The sequence below is a fragment of the Dreissena polymorpha genome, chromosome 12, assembly GCF_020536995.1.
Source record: "Dreissena polymorpha isolate Duluth1 chromosome 12, UMN_Dpol_1.0, whole genome shotgun sequence".
NCBI lineage: Eukaryota > Metazoa > Mollusca > Bivalvia > Myida > Dreissenidae > Dreissena > Dreissena polymorpha.
Genome location: NC_068366.1, coordinates 59,368,787 through 59,391,674, shown reverse-complemented (window position 1 = coordinate 59,391,674; position 22,888 = coordinate 59,368,787). Strand labels below are relative to the sequence as shown.

The window sequence follows — 22,888 nt, the reverse complement described above, 5'->3', positions numbered from 1 at the left end:
TACTTATTTCAATATAATCATCAATGGTTTTGTTATTTTTCGATTTTGATGTAAATTGCAAACAAGATGTCGGAAGTTGATATTGCCGAAGAAATTACGAATGGTGACGACTCGGCCTTCGAGGAACAACAACCTTCGGAAGATCACTCGGAGGAGACCCTGACAGTTCACTCAATACAAAATGCAATTCCAATTGCAAGCGAACACGATGCAGTCTACGTAACTTCTTCTCACGACCAAGACTACGTTACTTCTGAATATGGCGAAGGGAAAAGCACGCACATTATTATCCATGAAGCAATTCATGAATCTGGGCTGAAATCTCCCGCTACCCCTCTGCCTCCACCAACTCCAGCAACCCCATTGAGCAAGGAACGTGGATTCAAATACAATTGGGACGAGTCCGTTGATGATGATATTTTACCAGTGAGATGCAAAAATACCAGTGGAGAGCTCCACAAAGCAAAATTTGGTTCAGGTGATGTTTATTTGTTGATGGTGTGATAAAACAATGTTTTTTTATCATGTATTTACATAATTATAATGGGTATTTAATGTCAATTGACTCTTGTTATGTTGTTAAGCATTACTACATCACTGTAGTGTTTTTACGGTTAGCTCTTTGGGGTTCTTTCACAACAACTACAGCAATTACTAGCAACGACAAGATACTAAACTACTCACATGGGCATCAACTGGAATGCTCGTCAGGATGGCACCAATCGTCCTCGTTGTCTTCGAGGGAACTCGTCGGCTATACTCGTCGGTTGCACATCACAAAATGGCACTATACATGTACTTCTGGGAATACACCTCCAGGCAAATACGTACTTAAACACACAGTCACCGGCTTACATACACATATACTTCTGGGAATACACCTCCAGGGAAATGCCTGTCATTTACACAATCACAGGCAACTCACAGACTCACATGCACAGTCACAGACTCACTTATATCTTCTGGGAATGGCCTTCCAGGTAAATACGTGTTGAACACACATAAAATACAATATAATACAATATAATACAATATAACCTATACTCAGGCTCCCAATTACTCACTCCGGCTCACATTTACTCCAAGCAATACTCAGCTTGGGAAAATACGTCTACTCGCATCAGTCACCCGTGCATAAGAGACCGTACAAACTCGTGCTACCCAGCATGCACTTTACCGATTTGTCGCTGGTTCCCAATCACGAGGTATGTGCGCATTTTGTAGACCGGGCACCGGCACAACACTCCTCCCACTTTTGTCCTTTTGGGACGACACCACACAGCGAAGGAATCGTACCGGCGCTACCGATGAAGTAATAGTGCCCCTTGCGTAAGCACCTTGACCCAACTCCCCTAAGTCAGGCATAGCTTTCGTCCGACCTCTCTTTTGGCGCAACGCCTGCCATAAACCACAACTAAAGTTAATGCATCTCCATTAAATGACCATTTGTGTTTAGCACCTTCGCACAAATATGAACGCATATGAGCCTTAATCTTTGTTAATAAAGAGTTAAAAATAAAAGTTCATAATAAGGTCCGGTAACTCTTGCTCCTTTTCTTGTCTGCACAATAATTGGACAAGTGTACCCACCTTCCAACCTATTTTCACAAATTTTAAGAAATAAAATAACTTATCCAATAAAATCATAAAATATCATACAAATACATCCCCTCGCAGCCCAAATGAGAAGGCCTACGCCCTCTGCATGTGACTGCATAATATACAATAAAAATCCGCTTGGTTATATTAAAATAAAAATCACAAGAAACGTAACCTTCTAAGGCACTACAAATGCGTTTAAATAATATCTCAGTGACAGAAAGGTTAAAAATATAAGAATAAAAATAATCTTATTTTTGTCCAAATAATACATATAATTGCTTTTAATTTTATACAGAGAACGTATTTTGCAACATAATCATTGACATTATATGGAGGAAAAGACAACTAAAATAAAACTATTGTACCCACTACATTCCTCCCACTTTTCTCCTCTTGGGCCGCCGCTGTACGGTCGCACCCAAGGCAGAAGAGACAGAGACTCAAATGGGACCATGATCCCCCTCCCGCAGGCACAGGAGTGGCAGCGCATAGCGGGGTACAAACAGACCGCTGCATTCTAGCGGTTAGTGACCAATATGTTTCTTGCATAAGAAAATTTCCATCACATTAGTTAATTAAAAAACATTATTGTCGGCTATCGTCCGACAATTGCTTAATCAAGAAAAACATTCTTGTTGGCTTTCGTCCAACAAGTACAGTCACTTATGTATTAGAATGTGGAGATCACACTGAGAAATAATGTACTTTACAAAAATAAAAACAAAATAAAAGTGTACATGCACCGGGAAACAACTCCGGCCATTCAAAAAATTAAAGTGACGCTACGAGACAGTTGCCGTCAAGCACGGTCACACACAAATTTAAAAAGACCTGCAAATATTGTTTAAAAGAACAACTCCGGGAAATACCACTTCCGGCCAACAGTATTGAGTGTGACAGTGTTCGTCAAGCACTGTCACCTATAAAAAACAAACTCATGCGACAAAATTCTACGACATTGCTTGGCATATGGTTGGTAGAAAAGAAATTCATTTATAGAAAATTACGGAAATAAATGACATGATACAGCAATGACGAAGTGATTGAAGTTAGATCGACTCGCAAATCTTAACATGGAAGGATAAAAGGTGATGGAGGTGCCAAGACTTGGATATTGCAGGGGAAACCGGGTTCCTATTCACCATCTGCGTAGTTACCACATCCGATGGTGCGGTGTGACAGCGGTCGTCCGACAATGTCACACCCGACCATAAGGAGAAAACAAAACAACATACTTCACGGGAAATAATCAAACACATCCGTGTCTGTGCAAAGCACTTCTTAGCGCGGTAATACAAAAATTACAGGAAGTTAAGCGCGGACGGCACAAGATAATTTGGGACGACACTTTATGCCTATTCATTAAACCCCCATTTCGCAGAGCACTGCTCAGATTAATTTCACTCTTATAGTTCCAACAATATTGCAATAAAAGACTGGGCTTAAACTGAGACAATAGGACATATATATATATTCAAAACAATCTAATCAAACTAATCAAAATGTTTAAGAGAACTATTACTTTTATACACCGCGTACTTCATGTAATATTCATAACAACAGCTTTTACTACTACTACTACTACTACTACTACTACTTCTGCTACTTCTACTACTACCACTACTACTACTACTACTACTACCACTACTACTACTACCACTACTACTACTACTACTACTACTACTACTACTACTACTACTACTACTACTGCTGCTGCTTTTAGTGTTACTACTAGAGATACTCCGCGTACACCGTAATACGTTATCAACACCGCGAATAGAATGTGACTGCAACTTTACTGTATTTTTTTAAATTGGGGGTCTTTTGTATTTTGCATTGTTTTCCTAGTTTTACTAACAATTAACCTCGCCATTTACAATTTTAGGCGGTACAGATTTTGGAAGTTAGACGCTCTGGTGGTCGCCAACCTAATTTCCACCGCTGGGACCGCTCCCAGCGGCGAGAACTAGAGGGTCGCCACCCTTTGGAACCACGCCTAACAAGTCTTCGAACACCACCTTCCCAGCTGTCATCTGGGGTAACTCGGCATCCGCATGCGCCGCCCTCACGGCGGTCACACGCGGCAACTTCTGTCGCCCGTCTGACAGGGACTGACCTTCCAGTGGCCGGAGTAGTTTCAGCAGCTTTTCGTTGGGCTATTTTGGCCCCCACCTGGTCGGCCCTGTCGGTCGCCATGCTTTTAGCCGCCTCCGCAGACTGAACCGCAACGCGCTGCACGCGAAATTCATCATCGCACACAGGATCTCCATGGTCTCCTTCAGTGCTCTCGCCAATGACCATCCTTGGATCACTGACGACATTCGGCACTGTTGGCAGCACCAAGGGAACTGCATCGTGCACGTCCTTGGCATGCACCTTCATGCAGAACTGGGAAACCGGACCTAGCTGGTTTACATGATCCACTTCCGGTTGGCCCAACTGCTTAGTCGTCGCAGCTACCACAACGGGCTCCTTCTCCTTATGGTTGGGCAAGGACATGGCATGGAAATGTCCCCAGTTGGAACCATATCTGCCGCGATACGATCCCTCAGGGCGGACTTTGGTTCCGATGCCCACGTGCACCTCCGCCACCCGCACCCGCAGGATACATAACCTGGCGTTGGTCGTCGTACCACCGGTTCCGGACCTTCCCTGGGTAGGGGCACTCCACAGGGTATTCGGCATATCCTTTTTTATTTCGAAACGGCTGTTGTCGGACAAAGGGATCAACGGCCGAACTTCCAAAAGAGTTTGACAATCTCTCCACAGCATCCAGCAACTTCTCGACCACCTGGGTCAATTTGTCGACCGCCGACACACTGACCTCATCCGCAGTGGGTGCTTTCTTCACCTCGTGAACCCACCTTGACTCTTCTTCCTCAGTCTCCTGGGTATACCTCGGAGCCGCGGCGCAAGCCGACTGAACATGGCAATATATCTTCAGCATGTTCATCGCATCTCCCATAGATGTTGGTAACTGCAGACTAACATGCTTGCCGGCCTCCTTGTCAATCAAACCGTGACAAAACTTCGTCACTGCCTGTTCAGCGGCGTATGCATAGGGCAGATCACGAAACGCCGCTGTTGCCAGCTTCAGCGCCCGATCTGACCAATTGTCTAGGGACTCGCCTACTTCCTGATGGGCAACGTGGAAACGGCCCTGCGCGGTGGCGGTAAGCTCCCTGGCGCCAAAACGCTCCTGCAGTCGCTGCATTAGCTCTGCGTAAGGTACCGTCCCTCTCCATTCGGTAAGCAACGCATAGAAATCGACCGCCTTTCCTGTCAAACACCAACCAAGGCAATCGGCGCATTCTGCGTCAGACCAATCTTGCACCCTTGCGTAGCGCTCAAATTTGCTCTGAAAAACAAACCAATTGCTCTGCCCATCATATAGCAGGCTCTTAGGCAATTTTGTCAGAACATCCCGATCTTTCTGTGTCGGGGGAATACTTGGGCCAGGAGGGTTGCTTGGTCCGGGCAAATTATTGAAAACCGGTGCATTGCTGGGTATGGGAATAGTGATGGTAGATGGAATTGGGACAGGTAGACCATTCGGGGCAAGAGGGCCCTTAGAGGCACGATGGGATCCCGTAGGCCCATTGTCCCTACTCTGGGGCAAACCTAACAAAGGGGGCGGGGCGGGGACGCTTGATGCGACATTAAACGGTTTCGGTATGCTTGTCATCATATTGTCCGGCTGTAACAACAGACGCTTTGGGAACAAAGTCTTTGCAATCTGGGGAAGAAAATCGTCCCATTGAGCTACGTCCGCCTCAAGAGCCGAAATTTGGGCTTCTAGTTGGGCCCTCTCGTGATCCTGACTTACCGACTCCTTCTCGAGCACAGACATATCTATCCACCTTTCGTGTGGGTCCATGGGCCTATTTGCGATTGACCGCCCCATTCCACCCTCCCCAACATGTTCCGCCCCATCCCCATACCCCAGGGCTTCTCTAAATAATGCGGGGTTAGTACTAAAATCCAACTCGGTCATGTCACCAAAGGTCAGCGGCCGCCCTATAATTGCCTCTAAAGTATGTGGTAACAAATTTCCCGTATTTTCCCGTATCAAAACAATGGCCTGTGCCAGTTGTCTGCCCACACCCAGAATATTGCATAATCTAGTGGGAGTGTCGTAGTTCACTCGAATTTTTCTGGGGGCTACCAGTAAAAATGGTGGGGTATATCCACTTCCCATATCCATTGTTAATTTAGAACTTTACATGTAAATATAAAAAAGTTAAATTAATAAACAACCTAAAATAAATGGGCCGAGAAATTCTGAAATAAAAACTTTTGTATCTACTGGTAGACAATTAAAATTGAATTGCCCAACAACAACCAAGTAACAAAATCGCTATCACTGTTGTTGCTATCAATAATCAATATAAACTGAAAGTAAGAAACACGTCGCTTTAACTTAACGTTAAGCACCAATTTCCCGGGACCCAGTTTACATTCGCAATAACACTGCTATAAAAAAAATTGCCAAGGACAAAACTCGTGCGTGTAAACTTCTATTTCCTCGGACCTTAGTTACCGATATATCAGCAATTTACACTGCTATATACAACAGTCAACCAAACACGTTTTTCATGAACTGCTGCGCACAGAATACGCGCCAACTAATCACGGGAAAATTGCCAAATAATAAAAAAAAACACGTGGCCATCCGTTGATTACACAAGCAATTAAACTGTAACAAACAGCATTGGAGAATCACGTTTTTAACCAGGTTTTCCGAAGGAAAAAACTGGTTATTAGATTGGCGAATGCGGGCGGGCTGGCTGGCTGGCTGGCGGGCTGGCGGAATAAGCTTGTCCGGGCCATAACTATGTCGTTCATTGTCAGATTTTAAAATCATTTGGCACATTTGTTCACCATCATTGGACGGTGTGTCGCGCGAAATAATTACGTCGATATCTCCAAGGTCAAGGTCACACTTTGAGTTCAAAGGTCAAAAATGGCCATAAATGAGCTTGTCCGAGCCATAACTATGTCGTTCATCGTCAGATTTTAAAATCATTTGGCACATTTGTTCACCATCATTGGACGGTGTGTCGCGCGAAATAATTACGTCGATATCTCCAAGGTCAAGGTCACACTTTGAGTTCAAAGGTCAAAAAATGGCCATAAATGAGCTTGTCCTGGCCATAACTATGTCATTCATTGTGAGATTTTAAAATCATTTGGCACATTTGTTCACCATCATGGGACGGTGTGTCCCACGAAAGAATCACGTCAATATCTCCAATGTCAAGGTCGCCACGACTAAAAATAGATTTAAAAAAAAAAAAAACTTACAAAGGGGGTTAATTTTTTTTGGTCATTTCAAAAGTTCAGTTTGAGTTTTCTCCCTTTATCCCTTTACCTGGTTTTGTGACAATTTTGTCCCTTGTTAAAGAAATATTTCACCAACTGATAACATGGCCGGCGAATGCCAACAATGGAAAAAAAAAACTACGATGCCGTCTGTTTGTTACACACTTCTTAAAATAGACGAACACTGAGTTCAACAAGTTAAAAACAGAAATCACGTTTTATGAAACGAACAGTTTCTATACACTTCAAATTAAATTTGATCCGTCGATTGAAAATTAAGCATGCGATGCCGATTGATTTTGCAACTAGCCTAACCGTTAAACACAATTTTCACTTGGTCCCCCGTTGGGCGCCATTGTAGTGTTTTTACGGGTAGCTCTTTGGGGTTCTTTCACAACAACTACAGCAATTACTAGCAACGACAAGATACTAAACTACTCACATGGGCATCAACTGGAATGCTCGTCAGGATGGCACCAATCGTCCTCGTCGTCTTCGAGGGAACTCGTCGGTTGCACGTCACAAAATGGCACTATACATGTACTTCTGGGAATACACCTCCAGGCAAATACGTACTTAAACACACAGTCACCGGCTTACATACACATATACTTCTGGGAATACACCTCCAGGGAAATGCCTGTCATTTACACAATCACAGGCAACTCACAGACTCACATGCACAGTCACAGACTCACTTATATCTTCTGGGAATGGCCTTCCAGGTAAATACGTGTTGAACACACATAAAATACAATATAATACAATATAATACAATATAACCTATACTCAGGCTCCCAATTACTCACTCCGGCTCACATTTACTCCAAGCAATACTCAGCTTGGGAAAATACGTCTACTCGCATCAGTCACCCGTGCATAAGAGACCGTACAAACTCGTGCTACCCAGCATGCACTTTACCGATTTGTCGCTGGTTCCCAATCACGAGGTATGTGCGCATTTTGTAGACCGGGCACCGGCACAACATCACAAACCAGTGTTGTCATTAGGATTCTTTGTAGCAGGCTTTTGAGTCATTTGAGGAGGCCAACTTGTGCGAGCACCGAATGTACGAGTTGCTAGGGGGGTCCGGGAATTTTTTTAAAATAAAGGTTCCAAATCGTGATTCTGAGCGGTTTGAGGCAAATAATTTAATGATTTTGCTCAGTTTAAATAGAGGATTTTTTATGTGAATGGTATAGAAAAAATAAAGTCCTCAGGTTACATCAACTCTGCAATTATCAAGATTTTGATAAAAACAGATATACATGCATATAAAACAATGCACTGGCAGCACTGTGTGTGTCATGACTGTCTTTGTCTGAAATAATTCACTCTATCGAGATTATGTGCCTGTTGACTTGAAAATAATGCAGCTTGTCAGTGAAAATTTTGGCATAGGTTCACATAGCCAAGACAATTTAGGATAAAATGTAAAGGAAAAAAACCTTTAGGGCCCTTACCAAGGCATTTTCTCAATAAAAAATTGTGCATTGGTTACCCTAGCCAAGGCAATTTAGGATAACATGTTCTGGCAAAATACCCCTTGCGGAGGCCTTTTCTTGATAAAAAATGTGGGCATAGGTTCTAGCTGAAGCAATTTTTCAGAATAATTTTGCAGTTTGGCAATGCAGATTTTCCGATAAATCGGGCATAGGTTGACCCAGCTGAGGAAATCTTAGGATTTAAATTTTTTGCCCAGGAAGCTTCTTTTGGCCTTTTTTTTTAAATACAACTTTGGTCATAGCTAGACATTGCAGTGCCAATTCAATATATTAAGCATTTTAGGCATTGCGCCTAGGCCAAGGCCGACCTTAATCATGAACAAATCAGGAGAGTTTGGGGCTCGAGAGTTTCATTTATCTTAATAAAAGACTCATCCTCCTGTAAAATGTGGTTACAAATAAATCCACTTACCGTTCGGAGGTTCAAAACTCCGCAGAGAAACCAAACATCGGAACCAAACATCAACGAAATTAGTCGAAAATCGAAAACAATACGAAATGTAAGAGGAAAGTGCATTTATCCGGAGTAGGCGGTAAATGATAAACGTTAACAAAACTGGAACAAAAAATAACTTCACCAGCGAACTATCGTTCTCACTCGAAACACAAAAGAAAAAATCGTCTATTTTTCTTTTTTTGGACACTCACATGTTGACTTTGTCACAGTGTGTGACCTTGAATCAAAGTCGTACACTCCCGTGACCCGCTCCGCGATTGGACAATTATATCGATACGACCAATGAGAAAACAGTTAACATATATCGGTTAGGGTTATTTACTTCCGTTTCAGACAGTAAGTATATCAACGAATACTAAATATCTCGTCATCGTCTTCAGGTCAGCACATAAGGTAGTCGTGAAGACGCAGCGATGACCAGTAAATAAACTCTGACATTCACACCTCGTCATCGTCGTGAAAACTTGCTAATTTTTTTTCATTTTTCTTCCGAATTTGAGCCGGCCTTAAAAACATTTGAGGCGGTCAAATCGGCCGCCGGCCGCCTCCTAATGACAACGCTGCAAACAATTTTAGTTTTTGGCATAATACATTTTAATGGAATTATAGCGAGGAAAATATATATCCATGGCACGATTTCAAGTTTGTTTTGTGCAACACATAGTTCATTAAATTTATATACGCCTGTTGAAAACGGGGCGTATTATAAGATCACGCTTGGTGGACGGCAGGCGGGTGCATCCACAGCAGTGTCCGCTCTCTAATTCAAATAGTTTTCATCTGATCGTCACCAAATTTGATCAGAAGTTGTATCTAGACAACATCTAGGTCAAGTTTGAATATGGGTCATGCCAGGTCAAAAACTATGTCACTGGGTCACTAAGTGCATTTCAAGGATTTAGCATGGTGTCCACTCTCTAATTATCCCCACGCTTTTCGGAGAAAAAGTGGGGATATTATGGTTATCTCCGTCTTCCGTCCATCCTTGCCACTATCTCCTCCTACACTATAAGCACTAGAACCTTGAAACTTACACTCATGGTAGCTAAAAGCATATGTGCGACCCTGCACTATTTGGAATTTTGATCTGACCCCTGGGTCAAAAGTTATGGGGGTTGGGGTGGGGCCGGGTCAGAGATTTACTCATTTTTAGGTTATTACTATAATTTCTTCATTTCTACACCGATTGTCTTCAAATTGATACTGAACCTCTCTTATGACAAAACGGGCATTCTCAACTATGCATGGCCCCATAACCATAGTTGTGCCCACGTAGGCCACGCCCACCCAAATTGCCTTTTACTATAATTTCTTCATTTCTACACCGATTCACTTCAAATTGATACTGAACCTCTCTTATGACAATGCGGTCAATCTCAGCTATGCATGGTCCCATTACCAACCCTGGGGCGCCCCGCCCACATAGGCCATGCCCACATAGGCCACCCCCACCTAAAATTGCCTTTAACTATAATTTCTTGATTTCTACACTGATTCACTTCAAATTGATACTGAACCTCTCTTATGACAATGCTGTTAATCTGAACTATGCATGGCCCCATTACCAACCCTGGGGCGCCCCGCCCACATAGGCCACGCCCACCCAAAATTGCCTTTTACTATAATTTCTTCATTTCTACACAGATTCACTTCAAATTGATACTGAACCTCTTTTATGACAATACAGTTAATCTCAACTATGCATGGCCCCATTACCAACCCTGGGGCAACCCGCCCACATAGGCCACGCCTACCCAAAATTGCCTTTTACTATAATTTCTTCATTTCTACACTGATTTACTTCAAATTGATACTGAACCTCTGCTATGACAATACAGTCAATCTCAACTATGTATGGCCCCATTACCAACCCTGGGGCGCCCCACCCACATAGGCCACGCCCACCCAAAATTGCCTTTTACTATAATTTCTTCATTTCTACACCGATTCACTTCTAATTGATACTGAACTTCTCTTATGACAATACAGTCAATCTCAACTATGCATGGTCCCATTACCAACCCTGGGGCACTCCTGGGTCAAACATGCGGTGTGGGGATACGCGTCAGCCTCTGCAGCGCCATTTCTAGTTGAAGTAGTTTTCATCCGATATTCACCAAACATGGTCAGAAGTTGTGTCTAGATGATTTCTACGCCAAGTTCGAACATTGGTCATGCCAGGTCGAAAACTAGGTTAGGGCGTCACTTAGTGCATTTTTAACATTCAGCATGGTGTATGCTCTCAAATTCTTGTAGTTTTTATCAGATCTTCACTAAACGTGGTTAGAAGTTGTTTCTAGATGATGTCTAGGCCAAGTTTGAAAATGGGTCGTGTTGGGTCAAAAACTAGGTCATGGGGTCACTTTGTGTGTTTTAAACATTCAGCATTGTGTCCGCTTTCTAATTCAAGTAGTTTTTTTCGGATCTTCACCAAAGTATTCCCAACCCTCAAACAGGTGTATTTTGTGACAGTTTGGCATTCTTGTTTACTACCGGGTATTGGATTCAAAATTGGGAATTTTTTATCAAATGTTTTCGGGTACTTTATAAAAAGGAAAAAAAACGCGTCTGTGTTGGTTATATATCCATTGACATATTATGCCACATTCATTTTTTATTTAAACTTAATTTGTAATGTTTTAATTTGGCAGAAAGATGTTTGAAAAGCGATTTTTGTTTTCATTGAATGTTCATGTAGATTATTATGACCATAAGTGTTTCTTTTTGCTCAAATTCAGCCACATGGTCGGTATTTTTCCCCATTCCAGATGGAACACTTTAATTTTTGAAGCATTTTTAGCAAAACAAAAACACTTTCTTCCTCAAATTTGTGTCAAATGCTGCAATTTTTCCCAATCCAAATGGATTCCGCCCCATTCCAAAAATGTTGGGGAAAAAACACTGATACTTATCATTTTGCTTTGCTTTTTCAGGTGGAAGGGGCAAATGTATTCGACATCATGATATCTGGTATACACCAAATGAATTTGAAAACTTTGCTGGTCGGGCCAGTAGTAAGGACTGGAAACGAAGCATTCGTTACGGCGGCAGAACTCTACAATGCCTCCTTGAAGACGGAATATTGCAAGCACATGCCACATCCTGCACGTGTGCTGCGTGTTGTGATGATGAGACTGTGGTAGGTGGATCATGGGTATGTCGCCTTCACAAAATATTTTTGTTTATTTACCTGACCATTTAAATGCATTGTTCTGTTCATATTAACAATAACAGAAATTAGAAAAAAGAATCTATATTTATAACACAAAAGTTACATATTTCTGAAGTAAGGCATATATAGAAAAACTAAGTAGATGCTGGTATGTTGCATTGTGTTGAATCTTTATCATTTATTGAAAACCATTGTCTTTGAAAATGTTAACGTACAAAACTCACCATTTAGTAAATTACACTGTAAATCCAATTAACTAATAAAAAAGGCCAAAATAATAATTTTTAAGTTGAGGTTCATTGTAATTTTATTAGTTTATCCAGTATGTATAAACATGAGAAAATCATTATGTATACAGTTATCAATACGGTATGTATTATATGGTTGTACCAGCAAATGAAAACACAACAAGGCAATTCAGGAGCTCAGAATTTATAACCCGGTTCCATTTATACTGCTGTCTTGTGGCTTGGACCCTGTCATTGTCGTTATATCGGAGTTACAGTGTATCTTATACATAATTGTTACATGTAGAAATAAGTCACGGTACGGGTAATTGTTATTTACCAGTTGAAAACTGTAACTAACAAGCCTTATAAAATCATGCTTAATGCTGTTGTTGAATTGCATTTCAAATAGGCAGGACCTGTACGTCTATTTGTTCCATACAAGCGGAAAAAGAAAGACAGCGAGGCTGGTGGGCCATCAACACCAACTATCAAGAAAATGAAAAAACACATGGGTAAGTTTTAATTTGAACATATTGATTAAAAGATAATTGCATCTCAAGCCTATGGCTTATTGAAATGCTCTTGTAATTACTTGTATCTGTTTCCTGGGTAGAACCAGTTCTTTGTGGGGGAGATCCAACACTGCTACCACAGTGGGGATCAAACCCATTGTATCCTGGTCCCTAAATGTATACCATATCCACTTCACCATGGCCACCTACAGAGTTAGTAGTTAGTGTTGGCAGTGATTTTCTTTGCATTATATTTTACAGCTTTGACTTGGGGAAAAAACGCACGATAAACCATGACATTGGGAGAAATGAAACATTATGAATATGGTTATAAATAACAGTATTCCAAATATTGAGAAGTGCATGTTTTAAGATATATAAAAATTAATATTATTGAGTGCTACAGAATTATATCGCTGCATAACAAACACAATAAACCAATTATTTAGTTCATTGGTAAAGTTTGGCTTTGTTTTGGGGAAATTTATTAAGGCATTTGTAAAATGTTCCTTTTTGCCATTGGGAGACAACCTTTAAGAGGTTGTAATTTTGGGCAAAAAAATCAGTGACTGGAATCACGGAATAAGGCGCAACTTGCAATAGTGCATTTAATTAATTTAAAGATGCTTCCTTTTGACTTTCCAGGTATTTTTACTGCAAATAAGAACAATCAAAACAAAATATTTCTGTTATAATTTCAACAATCGACAGTAATTGAAAAACATTAATGTAAGATAAACTCTTGCATATGAGTGGTACCAGGTATTTAGAGATTTCAATTGACGATGTCAAAATATACTTTATAATGTTTTGGAGACAAAAAAATCACATTGAATGAAGGCAGATAAACAACATAATTACTGATTTGAGTTCAGTAATTTTCATGTTATAAAATTAACTGTAGTCTAAATTTAATCAATTTGATTTTAATTTCTACTGTTTTGTTTTTCAGAGAATACTGTGACCTTAAGTGCAGCAAATTTTCCCCACCCGGTCAGATTGGCCAGTGCCTCACTCAATGGTGAAACTGTACACATTCTCACATCTGATCCCTTGTCTGGTGGTAAGGAAATATTTGATACCTGCTATCTGTGTTATCTTGTGCACTCAAATGACTCTTAATAATACAAATGAGAATTAAAAAATTGATTACCCAGTACAGGCTGATTTCACTAAAAACAATTCCTTTTATTTTTTGTTAACAATTTGTACATTCATGGAGATTTCTCTAAATTAAAAGAGAATCAGATTTCTCTTCTCATTTGTCATGAATAATCAGTTCAAAATGCATTACAAATTAATAGATTAATGCAATATTTTGTTAAAATATGAATGATTATAATACCCAAAAGAGAAGGTGCAGGGCTCGCGCTGTCATTCGCCATTTGAGCCATCTGCGAAAGTATTGAGAATTTGGCTCAATAAAAATCTGATTTGCGAAGATGCTAAAATCTGTTGTATATTTGAATTACTCTAGCACTTCTGTTAGTAAGTTGGTTTGTCTGCAATAAATCTTTTAAATCTGATAAGTAAGCTTCCTAACATTTCGCAAGTAATTAAGGTGAAAATATATAATCACCATGGAGTGTAGATGTTCAAGACAATGTTCATTCATCCTCAGTGATCCATGCTTTCCTGAGTTATTTGCCCTTCATCAAAGCAGAAAAAGCAGAGGTGTTACTCACGTTCATGACAAAGTTCTAGTTCTAATGCGATAAATTATATTAATTGAAAACCTTTTTTTTTTTATCTACCATTAAAGTTTTAAAGGCTTCATTACCAACCAATAGGTACCAGTGTTCGTTCAAATTAGGGGCCGGTAAAGATCCCCATTTCCTATCGAAAAAAGAATATATTTTTCCCAAATGGGACCTAAAAATTCCGAATTGAAGGTTTCAAAAAAAATAAAAATTTAGATCTCAACATATAGTTCATCTCCCATCCAGCTCTATAAAATGAACTTACGTAAGTATAATATAGAAACAATCTGTTATTCTCAAATTTGAAGCATTTGTTAGCATAACAACATCATAAATTTCTCAATTAAATTCAATATGCCAAATTTGTTAGCAAACCCAGCCCCAATCCCAAAATGGTGAACAAACACTGGGTACCGATTAGCAGCAAACTGCATTAAACCGGAGCAGACTGGGAGCCACTCACAGGCTGCTCTGCGGATTGCATATAGCCATTATCACATACCTTCTGTGCAGGAAAGGGTTGTTATATTGTCTGTGTGTTCCTGTTTCAGAGACGGTGATGATGGCCCCAGGTCCTGTCAGTGGTCAGATGAGTCCAGGCGGCAAGAGCATCACACTCAGTGTGGACATGCCCGAGCAGAAACAGTGGTGGCAACTTGAAGAGGTATGTCTGTCTTACTGAGTTTGAATTTTCAAAAGTGATTTTGCAAATTTTGGGGGAGCAATGCACATTAGACCATATTTAGTATTTAGTTCAAATTTGATGGGTTTGAATGAAGTTTTCACTTTTTATAATTAATCGAATAAGAATTATATCTCATAAAATGTACAACTTCAATTAGTTTTGTGCTATTTATTCTAACCTAAAACAATTGTAAGCAATACAAAAAGAGGTATAGATCAAGAGTGCAAAGAAGAAAAATATTGTTGATTATGTTGATTGTGCAAATTTGTCAGCTCAGTTTAGAATCAAAGTAATTTTCAGAATTGTTAATAATATTTGTAGGCACTTTTTGATTTCTGAAAATTTTCTGTTCAACAACTTTGTCTAACAAACTTTATTTAGATGTATCAACATCCAAATCATTGTTTACTGGCTGTTGGACAATCTGACATGATTTGTTAAATGAGCCCCAGTTTTGGAAAACATGTTTTAATGCATGTGTGTTAAGTGTTGTCCCATATTAGCCTGCGAAGTCCCCACAGGGTAATCAGGGAGGACACTTTCCGCCTAAACTTGATTTTGGTGTAGAAGTGACTTCATTGAAACAACAAATTTCATAAAAGCAGAAAGTGTCATCCCAGATTAGGGTGTGTGGACTGCACAGGCTGATTTAGGATGGCACTTTACACACATGCATTAGGTCCCATTCTCCAAGATTAAGGCTTAAACATTTTTGTGTACTGGTAGATGGCCAACAGCATGATGCAGCAGGCGAACCAGTTCAAGTTGATGGTGGAGCAGATGAAACAGCAGACCATGGCCTACAAAGAGGCGGCCGTCAACCAGGTCAAGCAGCAAATGGAGAAGGTCTGTACTGTCATCGCAAAATCTGGATTTTCTATGAAGCCTCAATTAAAAACTAAGCCTTAAAGAAATGCAACAGTCAAAGTATTCATTGTGATAAAATATTTTTATGCCCCCCACCACTATAGTGGGGGACATATTGTTTTTGCCCTGTCTGTTGGTTTGTTTGTTGGTTTGTTTTTTGTTTACCCCAAATTTAACATTTGCCATAACTTTTGCAATATTGAAGATAGCAACTTGATATTTGGCATGCATGTGTATCTCATGGAGCTGCACATTTTGAGTGGTGAAAGGTCAAGGTCATCATTCAAGGTCAAAGGTTAATATATGGGTCAAAATCGCTCATTTAATGTCACTTTTGCAATATTGAAGCTAGCAACTTGATATTTGACATGCATGTGTAGCTCATGGAGCTGCAAATTTTGAGTGGTGAAAGGTCATGGTGATCCTTCAAGGTCAAATGTCATATATATGGGGACATAGTGTTTCACAAACACATCGCTTGTTCTATTTATTAATAACCAAAATTTACAGATTTTACTTTTGCTATGCTGATGGTACTCAGTCCGATTCAAAAAGCACTAAAACTCACTGCACTAAATTAACATACTCTTGGTGTACAATCCAAGCTGACCAATGTTCAATCATTTCAAAATCACATACCTCTTCAACTCTTTAATGAACAAAACCTCCATAGCTTGATTGGGCCAGCATTGTTTTAAATGAATAAATGGGTTTTCACAAAGATCAGTATAACAACTATGGCCCTCCTCACGTCCCCAACGTGTGTTTTTGCAGAAGCTGCACGATGTTCAGATGGCAATGCAGCGGACGATAATCGACGAGAGGAACAAGCATCAGCTGGCTTTACAGGACGCCATCAACCGGACACGCCACGAGATGGCAGAGAAGGAGGGGGCAATCACCGTGGTGACGTATGAAGGCTGGACAGGGCAGACACAGCAGGGCCATATTCCAAACATCATGGTGGCTACTGAGGCTGACACTGGGAAGCATTAGTGTGCTGATTGTTTTTTGTAATGTTATAATTTTATATGACGCCCTGGGAAATTGGGACTTAATGTAGTCCGCATAGATTTCTCATTTAAAGGAAGTCTATTTTTAGCCAAAATCCCTTTTAGGCAGAAAGTGTCGTCACTGATTAACCTATGCTGTCTGCACAAGCTAATCTGGGACAACACTTAACGCACAAGAATGAAACCCTCTTTTCCCAACTGAATTTGCCACAAGAAGGCAGAGAAGGAGGGGGCCATAACCGTGGTTACGTACGAGGGCTAGACGGGGCAGTCACAGTTTGGCCATTTAATTATTCCAAACATGGTTTCGACTGAGGCTGACACTAGGAAGCATTAGTTTGAAATGTGTTTTTTGTAATGTTTTAATTAAGCTGTTGCTGTTCTTTTTACCAGTTTTACAATGAGTTTCGCTCTTGAAAAACAGGGTTTAATGCATGTGCATAAATTGTCTTCCCAGATTAGCTTGTGCAGTTTGTGCAGGCTAATCAGGGACGACATTTTTTGCCAAAACTGAATTTTCGCTTAAAAGAGACTTTCTTTTAACGAAAAATTCCATAAAAGCGGAAAGTCCCTGATTAGCCTGTGCAGACTGCACAAGCTTATGCTAACATGACGCACATTCATTAAACCTCGTGATTCATATAGCGTGTCTGATAATGTTTGTTGTATGTTGTCTCTTGACAGTCACTAGCCAATCAGCATAGCAACGTTTATAGGTCCTGTTTCCTTTCAATGGATTTTCTTAGTTTCAAAAGAGATATGCACATATTCATGAATTGTAGTTTATTGGTCAGTGTATATTCACTGTTTAACTTGTCCTTTGGTGAAAATCTGGTTTCTGAGTATGATTGGAGAGAGATATAATTTGAGATTACTTTTTGTGGACACGTATATGTAACTATTGCTTGTTTTTAGTTCTGATTGTTAAAAATTAAGGTTAAAGGTATTCAAAGGCTTACAATTTCTATCCACAATATAATTGTTTACTTCAGATTATTTACTTAATTTGATGCTAGCATTTGGCCTATTACTTGCCTTTTCAAGATCTTAAATTTAAAAACAATTTAAATTTTGGAAATGCCCATCAGAAAAAAGTTTTAACCTAAATCAAGCGCACACAGTTGGAAATAGTGTTTTGAGAGTAGATAACTATTTGTAAGATGTTTAAACATTCAAGAAAGTGGCATTCTCATTTGATGATTACAAATCTGATTGTTTTCAAAATAAGAGAATAACAAGTGCTATTTACTGTTATTTTATTTTAAACACATTAAATAATTATTACACCAAATCAGTTCTAAATTAAAAGGTCATTTTCGAATGGCTTTAATTTCCAAGCATTGTTATATTTTAAATATGTTTTTACCATTCTGTCATGAATTGTACAATTTGCTGACCTGATTACTTTTTATAAAAGTTGATATTTAGTCATTCATTTGTACCAAATGTATACATGATATTGAATTCCCAATATTCCTGTTACATAGATGTTAGTGAATGTCATTGCAAACAGTGCTGTGTAACAGTGATTGTGTAGTAGTATTGTGTCCATTCATAGCAATAGTGTTATCAATATTGTGTCCATTTGTTATACCCCCATTACCATTGGTAATGGGGGCTATATAGGAGTCACTTTGTCGGTCGGTCAGTCTGTCTGTCTGTCCCGAAATTTCATCCGATCTTCACCAAACTTGGTCAGAAGTTGTATCTAGATGATGTCTAGGTGAATTTTGAATATGGGTCATGCCAGGTAAAAAACTAGGTCACGGGGTCACTTAGTGTGTTTTAAATTGAAAGTTTGTCCGGACCATAACTATGTCATTTATCGTTAGATTTTAAAATTACTTGGTACATTTGTTTACCATCATGGGACGGTGTGTCGTGTGAAAAAAGTATGTAGATATATTAAAGGTCAAGGTCACACTTGGAGTTCAAAGGTCAAATGCTTGTCCGGGCCATAACTTAGTCATTTATTGTGAGATTTTGAAATCATTCAGCAAATTTGTTCACCATCATTGGACGGTGTGTCGCGTGAAAGAATTACGTCGATATCTCAAAGGTCAAGGTCACACTTTGAGTTCAACCATCATAATGAGCTTGTCCGGGCCATAACTATATCATTCATTGTAAGATATTAAAATCATTTGGCACATTTGTTCACCATCATTGAACAGTGTGTTGCGCGAAAGAATTACATCGATATCTCCAAGGTCAAGGTCACACTGTGAGTTCAAAGGTCGAAAATGGCCATAAATGAGCTTGTCCGTACCATAACTATGTTGTTCATTGTGAGAATTTAAAATCATTTGGCACATTTGTTCACCATCATTGGATGGTGTGTCAGCGCGAAAGATTTACGTCGATATCTCCAAGGTCAAGGTCACACTTTGAGTTCAAAGATAAAAAATGGTCATAAATGAGCTTTTCCAGGCCATAACTATGTCGTTCATGGTGAGATTTCAAAATCATTTGGCACATTTGTTCACCATCATTGGACGGTGTGTCATGCGAAAGAATTACGTCGATATCTCCAAGGTCAAGGTCACTTTTTGAGTTCAAAGGTGGAAAATGGCCATGAATGAGCTTGTCCGGGCCATAACTATGTCGTTTATTGTGAGATTTTAAAATCATTTGGCTCTTTTGTTCATCATCATTGGACTGTGTGTCGCGCGAAAGAATTATGTGATATCTCCAAGGTCAAGGTCACACTTTTAGTTCAAAGGTAAAAAATGGCAATAAATGATCTTGTCTGGGCCATAACTTTGTCATTCATTGTGAGAATTTAAAATGACTCTGTACATTAATTTGTTTACAGTCATTGAACGGCGTGTCATATGAAAGAATTCAAAAGTTCAAAGGTCAAAATGGCTATAAATGATAATGGCATAATAATTCTTAAAAAGCGCCATAAATTAGATTCTCTTGTTTTGTGAAGATAGCGTGCAAAATAGTCTGTGTCAATGCGGCACGTGGGGGTATACGTCACGTCTGTGACAAAGCTCTAGTTTTGTAGTTATTAAGATAATCTGTAATGTAATGAAACAAGAATAGATCAATACCATCATTTTGCATTACTGATCTACAGGCCATGCCATATTCAGATCATTTGGTCAAAAAATATGTGCACTTAAATCATGTGATTTTTACAAAGTTTTGGGAAAAATGGTAAGACCGAATAGAAGTTGTTCTTTTAATTGTTTCATTACATCATTTTAAAATCCAAAAAGTCTATGACAAGCAAAACCAAAACAAATATATGCTTTGTTTTGTGAAAACTGGGTGTAATGCATTGGCAAAAAGTGTCTTCCCAGATTAGCCTGTGCAGTCTGGGCAAGCTAATCAGGGACAACACTTTCCACCTAAACTGGATTTTTGTTGAAAAGAGACTAACGAAAAATTCCATAAAAGCTGAAAGTGTTGTCACTGATAAGCCTGGTTGGACTGCACAGTCTAATCTGGGACGACACTTAACGCACATAAGCCCATTTTCCATGAACAAGGTTCATATGAACCAAGGCTCACTTCAATTTGTGATCTTCCTTGTACAAGTTGTTGAGCATCATTAAGGTCTACTTGTGCATGTTTGTGAACTTTTTTGTTGAACAGTTATTGGGTATTGTATCAATACACTCAATTGTTTCTTGTTAAAATTATGTTCCAAATTAAATGTTTATCTGAATTGTGAGAAAAATAACGATTTATAAACTTTTAAAGATACTTGCATGTTAACCACACTTGAAGGAAAGATCAGGCCCCGTGTTCACAAAACATTTTTGAAATCGAAAATCAATTTTGCTTGTCATTGAAAATGAATTTCCATTGTAGTTGATAGGCAAAAATGCATATCGATGTCAGTTAAAATCGATTTTTGATTGCAAAATGGTTTTGTGAACACGGGGCTTAAAGTATGGTAATCTATTTGTCTGCCAGTTTACATATAGCTTATTACACATTTTTTGCTATGCAAGTACATGTTCAACCACATCTGATTATTGCATTTTGTTGCGTATCATTCTTCATCAAATTGGCAATGCCTATGAAGAATAAAAATATCTTATTTAAGCATTGTACATATTTGCATGAGATGTGCCATTTTCGGATCCTTAATTTTATATATTCAATATTTCACTCATTGGTTGTCTTCAAAATCATCTCCCTCACACAGAGTTCATAAGTGTGTTTTTAAATATTTTTGCTAAATTTAGGCATGTATTATATGCATGTATATGCAAGTGATAAGAGATTTGTTGAAAATGTTCAGCTGTGTACATAGCTTTTTATGTTTATTGAGAGCTACAGATGTAATCTTTGGTTCATACAATAAAATATGCCATTTATGTGGTTTCTGTCTTGTACTTTGTTGTTGATGTAGACTTTATAAATTTTTACCTCATATAATTCTTTGAGAAGTGATTTTCACCCATTTGTTGGCCTCTGCGTTAAAGTAAATGTGCAACATCACCACATCACTGTTTCTATTGGAGGTGTATAATTTAAAGTAAGCGCCTGTCCAAGGTTATGATAGCTCTGACTGCTGCTGCACGCAGCTGCAGTTAAGCATATTTATGCGTTTTTTGTATGCAGAAAGTTCAGGTTAAGATTGGCATTTTACTACTCCATTTCTCTATACAGACATTGAAATAAATCATTACCTTTTTGTAAAGGGGATTGACATTAACTTATGAATACCTATGGTTGTATCTAGCTTTTTATGCCCTCTTGTACTCATTAAAGTACTATTGAGGGTGTGTGCAAGATAACATTTTTGTAAAGGTTTGCGTGCAATTAGGACATATCACTGTAACCACTACAGATATTCAACTGAAACTTCACACATGTACTTAGCATAGTCAGGTACCCTTTCCCCCATAAGAAGCAAACGAAAAATGGCTTTTGCAACCAGCATAAAACCAGAACAGCCTGTAAGTAACTCGCAGTCTGTTCAGGTGTTATGCTGTTTGCTGCTCATCAGTAAATAAGGGTTGGAAATGAACCCTTTAAACTCGAATTTAGTAAGGTCTATTAAAAAAAAAAAATCATTTTCTAAGGAACTACAAATGCGTCAAAATATGTATCTAAGCGGTAAGGGGTTAAGCTTAGGCTCAACTTGCAATGAGCATTTATATAACTTTTGGATATGTAATTGAAACCTTCACATGGCTTAAGGATTATCACGCGACCAAGGCCCATAACACTAACCTGCAATTTAGCAGAATTAAGCACCATATTTATGCCCCCTTCGAAGAAGAGGGGGTATATTGCTTTGCTCATGTCGGTCGGTCCGTCCACCAGGTGGTTTCCGGATGATAACTCAAGAACGCTTGGAGCTAGGATCATGAAACTTCATAGGTACATTGATCATGACTCGCAGATGACCCCTATTGATTTTGAGGTCACTAGGTCAAAGGTCACAGGTGAAGGTCACAGTTACTGGAAATAGGCATTATAAGGATTTAGCATGGTTCAAACAAGGGAAACAACTACGGTTTATGCATGTTCTTTTTATTACTGATTTGCCTCCCTTTAATTCATTCAAAATCTCATTTTATTTACTATATATCCTTGCATCATGCATAGATTAGTGTACAAGTAGTACTGCTTTGTATGTTGTTAAATATTATATGTTAAAGAATAAAAGAAACATTAAATGGGTGGATTTGGTCAGCTGTATCGGGAGGATGAGGCTGAATATGTCCTGAAATTAGTCAGTGAAAACCAAGATTTGGTCAGGGACAAGTCAGTGAAAAGTCAGGGAATTTTATTTCATCAGGTGGGTAGCAACCCTGATAAACTACATAGCAACTTCATATTTTGCTTACTGG

At 39.2% G+C, this 22,888-nt stretch overlaps 1 protein-coding gene across 1 annotated transcript; it reads left to right on the top strand.

The window, feature by feature from the left end:
* Nucleotides 1-42: 42 nt before the first annotated feature.
* LOC127852351 (deformed epidermal autoregulatory factor 1 homolog) lies at nt 43-21,403 on the top strand. Its single transcript, XM_052386296.1, has 7 exons — nt 43-478; nt 11,821-12,041; nt 12,699-12,801; nt 13,754-13,864; nt 15,053-15,165; nt 15,913-16,032; nt 16,828-21,403. Exons 1-7 carry the CDS (start codon nt 67-69, stop codon nt 17,047-17,049), a joined length of 1,302 nt encoding a protein of 433 aa, XP_052242256.1. The 5' UTR covers nt 43-66; the 3' UTR covers nt 17,050-21,403.
* The last annotated feature ends 1,485 nt before the right edge of the window (nt 21,404-22,888 follow it).